General features: G+C 46.6%; 1 protein-coding gene across 1 annotated transcript in view; it reads right to left on the reverse strand.

Moving 5' to 3' along the window:
- Positions 1-13,200, reverse strand: part of ABCC2 (ATP binding cassette subfamily C member 2) — a 467,216-nt gene that overhangs the window by 205,917 nt on the left and 248,099 nt on the right. Inside the window, exon 14 of the mRNA XM_069611520.1 lies at positions 12,757-12,841. Within this exon, the coding sequence (XP_069467621.1) occupies positions 12,757-12,841 (85 nt within the window). The remainder of the gene's footprint in view (positions 1-12,756; positions 12,842-13,200) is intronic.

A 13,200-nucleotide genomic window follows, 5' to 3' on the forward strand; every position in this document is an offset into this window, starting at 1 on the left:
CTGTTGAAGCTGGGGAGTCACCATCGACAGGAAATGCTTCGAAGTAATCAGAGGTTCTGGGTCCTTGGCCCCTTCAACGTTGTTTTCCAGGGACCGAGACAGGGCGTCGGCCTTCACATTCTGGGAACTTGGGATGTACGTGACCGTGAAATCAAACTGCGAAAAGAAGAAGGCCCAACGAGCATGCCGGGATGTTCTGCATTGCAAAGACCGTAAAAATTGAAGATTACGGTGATCCGTGCGAACTTCCACCGGATACCTCCCACCCAGCAAGTGATGACGCCATTCCTCGAATGCCGCTTTTATAGCCAGTAATTCTTTTTCAATCACAGCGTAGTTTCTTTCACTCACAGACAATTTCCGAGAATAGTAGGCCACCGCGTGTTCTGTTTTCGTAACTGGATCTTGCTGTAGTAAAACCGCACCAATTGCGTAGTCCGAGGCGTCGGTTTCAACTACAAACGGTCTTTCATTATCCGGATGTATCAAAACAGGAGCCGACATGAAGGATTTCTTCAATTCCCGAAATGCCACCTCAGCCTGTGAGTCCCAGAGAAATGGTACTTTGGTGCTGGTCAGGCGGGTTAACATGTTGGCAAGGTGAGAAAAACGTGGTATGAAGCGTCGATAAAAATTAGCGAAGCCCAGGAACCTTTGTAAAGACTTAACCCCGTGTGGCTGTTTCCATTCCTGTATGGCTAGCAGTTTCACGGGGTCCATCCGCACTCCTGTGCTGCTGACTACATAGCCCAGAAATTCCATACTCTCCAGATGGAATTGACACTTCTCAGCCTTGGCATACAGGTGATTGGTAGTTAACCTACGGAGTACTTCCTGAACGTGCGCAACGTGCGCAGTGCGAGTGTCAGAAAAAACCAGGATGTCATCAAGGTATACCCATACTGATATACCAATAAGGTCCGAAAAGATATCATCCATGAACCGCTGGAAGACGGCCGGGGCATTGCAGAGCCCAAACGGCATTACTCTGTACTCGTAATGACCAAAAGGTGTCTTGAAGGCCGTCTTCCACTCATCCCCCTTCTTAATCCGCACCAGGTGATAGGCCCCTCTAAGATCCAACTTGGTGAAGACCTGCGCGGATTTCAGGGATTCGATGATGTCCCGGATGAGTGGCAGTGGGTATCTGTCTTTCCTTGTGATCTCGTTTAATTGGCAATAGTCGATACAAGGGCGCAAAGTACCCTCTTTCTTCTTGACAAAGAATAGCGGGAATCCTGCGGGAGACTTGGACGGCACGATGTAGCCCTTGTTGAGGCAATCCTTGATGTACTCCTGTAGGACTCCCTTTTTGAGTTGGGTTAATGAATAGATCTTGCCGTGGGGGATGACAGCATCAGGCAGGATATCGATGGAGCAGTCAACGTGTCGATGAGGCGGTAAAGGAATGTCCTCTGGCTTGGAGAACACCTTGAGGTATCCGGCATACTCCTGAGGTACCGACTGAGTGGCACATAGACGGTCAGATACATTGACAGGATTAAGAGACTCCAACATCGCTGGGAAGGAATCGTGAAGACCACCGTCCTGAGGACAACGTGCCGAAGTGAATACCAGGGATCGTGCAGTCCAGTTGACCTGAGGATTGTGATAAAGCAGCCAAGGCAAGCCCAGCACCACCGGAAAAGAGGGAGACTTGATGACGTCCAACGAGATTTGTTCGAGATGCCCTTCCACAGAGAGCCACAAGGGATAGGACCGTTGGCACACCGGACCCGAAGACAATGGAGAGCCGTCGATTACTTCTACCACTGTAGGCCGTTCTTTGTAGTGTAGACGGATCCCATTGGAAATCGCGAACGAGGCATCGATGTAGTTACCTGATGCACCACAATCCAGAAGGGCCCGGGTCTTCGTACACTTCCCTAGCCAAGCCAAACCAACTTCCAAGACCAACAAGGGTACCGGGTTCATGGGATGAAGGTCTGATTCAAGGAGACGGCCCGTCGCTGCCTTCACACCAAACAACGGGCCTGTTAGTTTTCCTGCTTCCTCAAAGGACGTAGCGGGCAGGTGCCTAGAAAATGGCCAGAACCACCGCAGTACAAACACAGGTTTTGCTGCCGTCTTCTTTTCTTTTCGGCTTCGGACAACGGACCTCGGATGGCACCCAACTGCATGGGTTCTGGGCCCACGTCGGTTGAGGTAGCTGGCCTGGATGATTGTACTGGAAGGACTGGGTGGTACTTGTCGATTCTGCGACGTTCACTCTGTCGTTCCGCTAACCTGTGGTCGATGCGTAAGATTTGTTCCACCAATGCAGGCAAAGTTTCCGGCTCCGGAATGTGCAACAATTCGTCCTTGTATTCTTCTCGCAGTCCCCGACGGAATAATGTCTTCTGAGTGATTTCGGGCCATTGGGAATCGGTTGCCAGTTGTCGAAACCGACTGATATACTGGATGATATCACCTGATCCCTGTTTGATCTCCATTAGTTGGTTCTGGGCCATGGCTGCCAAGTTAGGTGGTTGAAAGACATCCAAAAAGGCCTTCTCAAAAGCAGTGAAATCACCCAGCAGGGGGCTGTTAGTAGAGACCAGAGGTGCGGCCCAAGCAAGCGCGCTACCGGTCAGGTTTCCTAGAATGTACCCGATCTTGGCCTTGTCTTGACCGAAATGACTGGACCTAAACTGAAAATGGATCCTACAGTGGGTACAGAACTCTGCCACTCGACGCGGGTCTCCATCAAACTTCATGGGAGTCGTGTAAGCCATTGTGTTCTCAGGCAGTGGAACTGGTTGTGATAGTCCGCCCATACCCCGGCCCATCGCTTGTCGAAGGGTGTCATTCTCCTGGCGAAGTGTAGTCATCTCGAGGCGCATGGCACGCATTTCTTTGCGTAGTTCCTGCATGTCATCCATGTCGAGGCTGGAGGAAAGGCATCTCAATCTGTTAAACGAGGTTTCACGGGATCGCTGGTTACCTTTTCTTCCCGGGGTTCGTGGAGTCGAGGCTGCCAGTCTGTCGGAGCGACGATGCCGATGAAGCAGTAACGCGGGAAATTAACCCAACGCCCTCCTGACAATAAATGGCAGGATAGCACTGAACCAACTCCCAACGCCACGGGTGGCACTTCTCTGCATTAACGTGACGTCGGGACAGTGTTTCCACTGGCAGAGAAGGCAAATGAGTCCTTAAAACACCAGTAGATGGATGAGCTGTTCTTCGGGACTTCCAGGAAGGCAGTAAGGCACGGGTACCGGCAGGGCACAAGGCGGAGGAAGGGAAAGGCCAGGCAGCAAGGACGGGAAGGACTGACCAGGGAATCCCACGGGACAGGAGACAAGGAAGGGAGAAGGCTAAACAGGCAACCCAGAGAAGACCCCTACAAACCCCAAAACCAGAAAGTAGGTAAGGACAGGACAGGGCTGAGAAACCAGGAACTGAAGGTACCAGGGGCTGGAAGGAGAGGAAGGTAGGAGGGCAGGACAAGGCAGGGCAAACTAGCAAGGGTAACTGGAGAGACTGTAGCACAGAAACCAGGCTCCAGCAGCGCATACACGGCAACAACCGCGTTGAGACGCGTTGTCTCCGTGTATGCGAAGCCCTTTTAAGGTCCGGGGCCAAAGCGAGGCCCGGAACGCAAGTTTGCGTTACTGCGCATGCGCGAACGTCGAACACTGACGATCCGCGCATGCGCAGAACACGCAAGATGGCTGCGCCCACGGACCGCGGAACGGCGTGGGGAAAGACGCCACCGCGGATAGAGTCTCCATGAAGGAGGAGACTGCCGAGGCCGAGGACCCGGATCCCCGTAGCAGGTAAGTGGCGCACGCGAGCGAGCGCGCGGCATGACAACAAGTAGGTTTTACAAAAAGAAATGTATGTTCTTTTGTACAAAATTATTTTTAAAAGGGTGCTAGAAAATACATTTTTCAATATCAAATGTATATTTCGTTTTTATATGAACCGTTGTTTACTTCTGTAGCTGTGTAGTTTGTATCTCTTTCTGATATTTTTATTTTTGCATCTTAGCTTTGAATTTCCATTTTTGGGGTTCTGGTTCACCTAAACGTTTTCCTGACTTCCTTGGAAATTTCTTTATTTTCCTTTGCTGAGGCGCTTCTACCACTGCAACCTTTGTCTGGAGCGCGACCCATAGCAGCCTATATTAGGGCAGATTGGTTACAGGGTGATTTCCTCACCCTGAAAGTGTGTTTTGGATTAGGCTGATGTACTCTGTGATTTAGCTTTGGCTTCACTGGGTGTGTAGCCCATTTTCCTCATTAGCACGATGAAATGATGTAATGTGTTTTAGATATGAGCTTGCGGTCCTGCGTCTGTCACGCAAGCCCTTGTTATGAATGGAATCCAGGGATCGCAGGACTGAGGGAGATCGTTAGCGAGCAATGAAGAGTTGCCTGCTCTCCGGGTGGCCTGTTAAAAAAAGATTTTGAACACTTACCCCAGGCTTCGTCCCGCTTTCCTCAATGGCGACTAGGATGAGATGTATGTAACGGGCCCGCCGCGGGGAAAGAGCACAACGGGGAGTCAGCACCTCGGCCACAGCTGACTCCTGGAAGGACGTTGCGCCGAGGCCAGACCCGCCTCCCTGCTCGCGACCGCCTGAGCCAGGGCAGAGAAGAAAGCTGGGCAGCGGCGATTGCAGCTCAGATATTACAGCGGAGGAACTGACGAGGCCGCCGGAGGGGGGCCCCCTTCCTCTTTGTCAGCACAGATCATTTTGGTGGCAGCAGGCACATAAAGGTGAGGAGTCAGGGGAGGAAGAAACACGATGAGCACAGCTTCACGCACGTTGTACAGTAGTTGTCCTCACTGAACAGCGCTAGGCAGAGGGGAGGAGCCGGGTGCCAGCCAAGACATATACCGACTGATTGGATGAGCAATCTAGCAGATAAAGGCCAACAAAGGATTGGCTAATAATAGACACTGAATAAAACAGGCGCAACAGAGAGCTCGCAAACCTACTTTCTAGTGCTGGAACTGCTGATTGAGCAAAGAAGGGAGAGAAAACAAAACTGAAAGCCTGTGAATATGGTTTGTGTGTGGGGTAAACAAACTAAGACTCAGAAAGGTTACATTTCTCGCCAATTTAAGAGAAATGGGGAGATTAAGTTTGGAGGAATAACACTAGTGAGTGAACCCACATTTGACAGTGCAAGGAATAAAAAACGTGGTGAAGCTTGAGCAAACATGGTGGCTGCAAGCATGCCCCCTCCTCCACCCTTTTTATCGGAATCTGGCATGCCAGCTATCAGATGGGATCAGTGGAAGAAGCTATTCAACACTTATTTAGTTGCAATTGGGGGAGAAAAGTTTGCTCCTGCTAGAAAAGAAGCAATATTGTTGCATAATCTGGGGGCAGAAGGCCACAGTGTCTACGATGGGTTGCCAGAACCCCCACAAGAGGGTCAAGGAGATACCGACCAATATAGCACTGCAGAGAAAAAGTTAGAAATTTACTTTGAGCCCAAAAGAAGCACCACATTCGAGAGGCACAAAGTTGCCAGAGAGCCCAGGAACCTCAAGAGCCGGTAGAGAATTTTATTGCCGCATTGAGAACTCTAAGTCATACCTGTGATTTTGGACCACTTACAGACTCACTCATACGTGACCAATTGGTCTGATGTACCAATAGTGCTAAAGTGCAGGAGAGGCAACTGTCCAAAGATCTTTTATTGGAGTTAGCGGTAGAGATGGACAGAAGCATGGAGCAAACAAGCAAGTACATGTCAACTATGAGAGGAGAGAAAACAAGGAAGTGAAGTAGCGGCCATAAAGGGAATTAAGATATTGAGTATGAATAAAGAAATCAAGTTTTTCAAGTGCGGTAGCAACCATCACTTCTCCACGAGCATGTTTTGTCCCACCAAAAATGTGAATTGTTTGAAATGCAAGAAAAGGGGGCACTTCGCGAGGGTTTGCCGTGAGGTTGGGCACGTAGAGAATGTGTAGGCTATAGGAAGAACACCAGAAAAAGAGGAAAGTTCTGTAATTCCTCACAATTATCAAGGGAAGCACGTGTTGGAAGTATCAGAAGTGTCAAATAAAGGAAATGGACCAACAGATGTTTTCCTGATCAATGGAAGAGTTGTCACGATGAAAGTTGACAGCTGCTCACCTTGGCCGTTAATATCAAGAAGAACCTTCGAAGGATGTTTGCAAGGAAAAATAGACCAACTGGAGGGGCACAAGATAGAACCATATGCTTAGGGAAACGTAAAGATTGAAGTTCTAGGAAAGTTTCATGCATCGATAAAATACAAAAGCAGAAGTTGTGAATCAGAGGTATACGTCACTCAAGAGGGATCGTCTCTTCTAGCTTGGGGCGAACAACGGAAGTTAGGGATTAGAATACAAGCAAATGCTGAACAGCCAGTCACAGTTGAGGAGGTGAAAGACAAATGGGAACAAGGATTTCCAAAGGTATTCATGGAAGAATTGGAAATGCTAAAAGGGTTTTTTGAGTATGAAATCCGTTCGAAAACTGGACCCAAGACAAAAGTACATAAAGTGAGACCTATGCCACAGAACTTGAGTGACAAGGTGAAGCTAGAAATTGAGAGTCTATTGCAGAGAGGAATTATAGAGAGAATTGACAGTTCTGAGTGGTTGGCCCCAGTGGTGGTGGCTACGAAGCCCAATGGAGAGATAAGACTTTGTGTAGACTTGAGAACTTGAACAGGAATATTTTGATAGAGAGACACCCAAAACAAAAATTGTCACCCTTGAATGATGCAAGACTCTTCTCCGTTATAGATCTGTCTCAGGCAAATCACCAAGTGCCGCTGACTGAGAAGTGCCAACATTTAACAGCATTCGTGACCACATTAGGAACTTTCAAATATTGTAGAATGCCATTAAGCCTGGCCTCGGCGGCGGCGGTGTTCCAAAGAGTTATGGAAACAATAATGGAAGGGATACAAAATGTTGTGATTTTGCAAGATGATATGTTGATTTATGCCAATTCAGAAAATGAACATAACATGATTCTTAAACAGGTTTTAAGTAGAGTGAGTGAGGCAGCACTAACGGTGCGTAGGAGCAAGGGCAAAATTGGGGTAGAGAGTGTGGAGTACTTAGGTCATATGATTTGCAAAGAAGGTGTGAAACCAAAGAGCTGTCTCATAGAAGCAGTGAAAATGCACCTCTGCCAAAGGATAAGGATCAAGTAAGATCATTCTTAGGGTTGACAGAATATTATCATAAATTTGTGAGGGATTCCGCAATGATATCTACACCTTTAAGGGGTTTGCTAAAAAAGGGAGCTAAGTTCCATTGGAGTCTAGAGCGTGAAGAAGCATTTGATAAGTTTAAAGAAGGAATAAGTAATGCACCATTGATTGGAAAATTTAACCCAGCAGACAAAAGTGTTTTAGCAGTAGATGCTAGTGTATTAGGCCTAGGTGCAATATTGTTACAATATGACAGAGATAACTCAGAAAGAGTAATAGCTTTTGCTTCTCGAGCTCTAAAGGGAGCAGAGGGTAATTACTCAGTAATTGGGTGTGAAACTCTGGCTATATTTTGGGCGATCAATCATTTTAAATATTTCTTGTGGGGGAGAAGGTTCATTGGAAGTTCCTATCATAAACCCATGGTACAACTGTTTGAGAGCAGTAGGTGGGCGTTGGGGTGCTCGAGGATAAGCAGATGGGGTTTAGGACTTCATACTTACAATTTTGTCATGAGCTACTTGGGAAGTTAAGGAGGATCTAAGTCTCTGTGAAGGGAAGCTGAGAAGAGGACAGTTTGAGGTGCCTCCGGAGGCACTCAGAGTCACTTTGATAGAACTGGCACATCAGGGGCATCCAGGTGAAGGAGCAATGAAAAGAAAGTTGCGACAAAGTTACTGGTGGCCAGGTATGGATAAGATGGCAGAAAGGAATGTAAAGAATTGTATGTCATGTCAGTTGAGTGATAAATGTAAAGTGATTCGGGAGACACCAATGGTTCCCAACACTGTACCAAATCAACCGTGGACTAAATTAGCGGTGGCTATTATGGGCCCTATTGCAGGGTTGTGTGATGGGTTGAGGTATTTGTTTGTAGTGGTGGATTATCATTCCAAATGGGTAGAATGGGAAGCGGTTAGAGAAGTGACAGCCAAGGAGTTGATTTTGATTTTGGAAAGGATTTTCCTCAAAGAGGGAGTTCCGACAGAATTGGTGTCTGATAATGGGGTGCAGTTTGTGTCAGAGGAGATGAGGAGATTCTTAGTTAGCTATGGCATTGTGCATACCAGAACAGCGTTGTACCATCCATGGGCCAACGGATTGGTAGAAAGGGTCAATAGATACTCGAAAGGAGGGATACAGATGGCAATGCGCATGAGACAACCATGGAGAGAAGTACTTAACCTTATGGCATGGAACTACGTAACCACATCACGGGTGTATCTCCTTTTGGTTGTCTAAAGGGAAGATACCCGGGAACAAAATTGTGTCCGGGGTGGTTAGGTCTGGCGACAGCAGTTCAAGTAGACAGGAAGGAAACTATGGGATTGATCAGGCAAGGACAAGAAAGGAATAAAGAACAGTTTGACAGAAGAGAAGGAGTGAAGTTTCGAGAGTGGAAGGTAGGGGAATAGGTGTATGTCAAGAATCCTAGGGCCATAAACAAGTGTGTGGAAAGTAGGTTTCCTGGTCCAAAATAAAATTGCAGCAGTAAGGAAGAGTGTGATTATCCTGGAGGGTAGTGAGGTATGGTCCAAGGGAAGAATAGCCAAAGCCACTGATGTGTGCGGTGTGGATTGGGAAGGTAAACAGGTGGAGAGTGGAGTTATGAGTGACAGCTACAAAACCATTATATTAAAAAAAGACAGTCACAAGGGGGCACGGATGGGGTGGTGTTGAAACACAGTTTCTTGGTCCAAAAAAAAATTGCAGCAGTAAGGAAGAGTATGATTATCCTGGAGAGAGGTGAGGTATGGTCCAAGGGAAGAATAGCCAAAGCCACTGATGTGTGCGGTGTGGATTGGCAAGGTAAACAGGTGGAGAGTTGAGTTAGGAGTGATAGTGGTCGGCAGGGAAATGTGAGTTCGATCAAAGGTGATCCGCTGAGAAGTGCCGGTACTGCAGAGGACACGGAAAGTGTTGTAGTTACTCACAGAAAGAGATTTAAACCTTTGTTGTTAGAAGATTATGTATATTAAGTTGCTATAACTTATATTTCAATGTTTTCTGTTAAGAAGTTTGGATTTGGGTTTATTGTAATTGGGGTTCTGTTTTGTTTCTTTAGGTGGGGAGATATGTAATGATGTAATGTGTTTTAGATATGAGCTCACAGTCCTGCGTCTGTCCCGCGAGCCCTTGTTATGAATGAAATCCGGGGATCGCGGGACAGAGGCAGACCGTTAGCGAGCAATGAAGAGTTGCCTGCTCTCCGGGTGGGCCCATTAAATAAAGCTTTTGAACACTTACCCCAGGCTTCGTCCCGCTTTCCTCACACCACAATGCACCTATCTTGAATCCTCGGGGCCATCTCTTTTTCTTTGTGAATCGCAAGGCATTGTTGATGTCTTTCTGACATAGGTTGATCTCGAGCCCACAAAGGCGCCATCGGGTTTACTGTACACTAGAGCAGACTGGTTTAAAGTCCTTTAGACTACGCAATATACATCCAGTGTCGGTGGATCCATGTGTTTAGCAGTTTTTAGAGCCAGTCTGATTGGATGACTGGCAAACTCGTTGTTTGCTGCGTGGTGATGTAATAGGAGGATTGACATGGGCCATCCTCTGGGTGACTACTAATTATCACCCTATTTCCAACTCACCTTTCAAACTGAAGATTATGGATCGGGTGGCATACAAACAACTATTGTGCCAAATAAAGAACATCCCATCCTAAACAAAGGACAGTCAAGTTTCAGACCAGGTTTTAGTAGCGAGTCATCCCTGTTGGAATTAAAGTCTAATATGATGGCCAACATCAATAATGGAACAACTTTGCTGCTGCTGTCCTTGGATCTATCAGCTGTTTTTGATTTAGTTGACCATCCTCTTCTTTTGACCAGACTACAGGAGGTGGACAACTTTAGCGACCAAGCGAGGGACTGGATGCAGTGCTTCCTTGAGAATAGGACCAAGCTTGTTTGCAGTAAGTCAGCGGAGGCCGATCCAGTTCCACTATTTTATGGAGTCCCTGAAGGGGCATCTCTTTCCCCAGTGCTCTACAATATTTTCACACCCACTTTATTCGATATATTAGAGGAGAAAGGTTTATGCTTCTCTAATTATGCGGATGATTCGCAATGCCTCATCCCTCTCTCAGGCAATTATGAGATAGACGCAAAAATGGTGTTGGAAATCTATGACTTAATACATGAGTGGATGGACACGAGTGGACTTGCTCTGAACCATGAGAAAAAGGAGTTGATTATAATTGGTTCTAGGCCCAGACTTGCGAAACTTGATGCAAGCTATGATTCCTTTAGCATTTCCGAATAACGCCATCCCCACCAAAAAGAAAATAAAAATATTGGGAGTGATTATTGATCAAGCACTTACCATGACAGCCCAGGTGGATAGTCTGGTGTCGGCTTCAGCCTATTATATACGGCTGCTTTCACACATTGGCCTCTTTCTCTCGCAAAAGCGATGTGAAACAATAGCTCGAGCCATTACTCCATCAAAAATGGATTAATGCAGCTCCCTTCTGGTGGGGGTGGGCAAAAGGGAACTCTGCAGACTGCAAGTAGTACAAAATAGTACCATTAGAGCCATTATGGGCATGCAGAAATTTGCGCATATATCTGAGGTGCGCAGAAGTCTAAACTGGCTCCCTGTTGCCTCCAGGATTGAGTTTAGGTTACTTACTATTACGTACCAATCAGTTGCTGGGCTCTACCCGTCATATATAGCTTGCAGACTTAAACATAAACATGAAGTCCGGTCTCTCCGTTCCAACAATGCAAAAAATGTTACAAATACTGAGGGTCTCGCTTGAACTGGTAAGAAAGGGGGCTTTCTGGGTCATTGTACCCACTAAATCAAATGCCTTTCCCTATGAGCTGAGAAATTGCTCCTCATTAGACTTATCTCTTAAGATAACATCTAGAATGCACTCTTTTCCTCCTGTCTTCTGCTTCCATTTCCTTGTCGGTGCCCGTATGCCCATGGGCCACTTTGGTTGCACCTTATAAATAATTTAATGTAATGTAATGTAATAAATATATATTTTCGGAGGTAGATCCTTTGCATTCCTGAGGGATTTTGTATCTGAATTCCTGGAAGCATGCTGCTGAGGACCAGTTGTGGTCATGCTGGCTGGACAATGGTTCCAATGTGCTTACTCCCTGCTCTTTCTCTCTCTACTGGTGGAATTTTATCTTGGGCACTTTCTGAGCTTCCTGAAACCCTCCAGGCTGGATGGTCTGGCTTTCCCTTCTTGGGACATTTTCCTGACCTCTGCAGTACCACCTCGCTGTAAAATCCTCCAGGTCCAAGCGTCTTTCGGTGGGAAGTCTTCCTTGTCTGGAAGTTAGGTGGCATGCAGCTATTCCACCTCAGCTCCATTTTGAGATAGCGTGTGTCATCTGCTTTCATAGCTGCCATCATGGTACCGTTTCTTGCAGACTGCATGCTCCTTCCTGCCGCTGAGCTGTTCTGGAACCTCAGTCAGGTTCTTCGTGCTATTGTCACTTACTTCATGGAGGGCAGTGTTTTTGCCTTATGGGTCATGCTCTCGGGTATCCTGTTTGTTTCTCCTTTGGATCATTGGGAAACTCGCTGGTTTTTTGGTTTGAGGTTCTTCAAACTGGAGCTTGCAACTGTTGGGGACCAAACATACGTTTTGTGCCCAAACTCACCCTTCGCCCATCATTGCTGGGCTGAATCTACTGCATCCAGTGCTGTTAGTACTTGTCCCCAAGTTCTGGGGTACTGATATTCTTTTGGGATTGTTCATCAGGATGCCCTGGGTCCAGGAATGGTGACGGTCCCTCCCTCTACCAGGTTTTCAATTGACTGGACTGGGCTTGTGCTCCATCTAAAACCAGCTCCTCCTGGCCTGCTGATTTGTGAAACACGGGCTTGGGGGTCTCTTCTGGTTTCCCCTCTGGCTCGTGGCCTCTTCTCCTGCAAGTGTCGAGTTGAAAGAGGCGTTAACTCGCTTTAGCCTATAACCACAGCAAGCATATTGGGGTTGTCCCGAGGTTCTCTATGGGCAAACCTTTGGGCACTTTCAAATCTCACTTAAAGTGTCTCTTGGGGTACTCGAATTTGCAGGAAAGTTTAGTATTTTAAGAAGTAGTTGTGATTGTGTATTCTTTTCTGAATAATACATCAATGTAGCCCACTCTTTGACATTGATCAGCATTGTATCACTTCTAGTCTGTTTACGTTAGTGAGTAAGGTGGTGCCTGTTTTGGCTCAGTGCTGTAGCACCTGATCTCAATACCCTTACTGATTGTCGATTATGGTATGCCCATTTGTGTTAATCCCTATTCCTCCCTTATCTACCAGTGATGTGATACACTGGTTGTGGCCTAGGAAAGTCCACCGTTCATCCCATGTGGTGCCTGTGTCTAGGAATCAATGTCCTCCTCTGTTATACAATTCATGTCAACACAGACGTTTTTGGTCTCATCTGATCTCGTGATCACACAACTTGAGCAGTGAGCAAGATGGTTGTCTTGGCAGGTTCTGTACAGCAGGCTGCACGTGGATGGGAAGAATTAAAACACTTGAACTTAACATCAGTTTATTCTAGTATACATATGCTGAAAGTATTAAGAAGCATTCAGTGCACTGCAAGTAATGGAACGCTGCCTACCAAAAGTATTGTCATGACGAATAGATGATGTTTCCAGGTCATCACCTCCCAAGTACTTCTCCAACCGGCGGTTTGACACACTTGTCTGCATAGAAACAATAGTTACTGCATTAAAAACACTTTTGCCTTCAAACACACTAGAACATCCAAAATAGGGTTTAGGCATTGGGCCAAAACCAAACTCCGCTGGAGAGCTTCCAGACACTTCCATGCCAGCGATGACAGTACACGTCTTGGGGTGTCGCAAGAAAATGGGAAAATGTTGAGAAAACTTCTTACCTGAACCATGGAGGAAAAGAATAGGATGTCTTCTATCATGGTTTCCTATGGTACCAAGCTAAGAGTATATGGGTATATGTTTTACAGCACAAAATATGGTTAACTATCACAGATCCTTACGCCTAAAATATTTTCTACCAAGAACCTGGAGTTCCATGAAGCATG

Source organism: Ambystoma mexicanum, chromosome 8 (genome assembly GCF_040938575.1).
Source record: "Ambystoma mexicanum isolate Mex_15411 chromosome 8, UKY_AmexF1_1, whole genome shotgun sequence".
In the NCBI taxonomy this organism is placed as follows: domain Eukaryota; kingdom Metazoa; phylum Chordata; class Amphibia; order Caudata; family Ambystomatidae; genus Ambystoma; species Ambystoma mexicanum.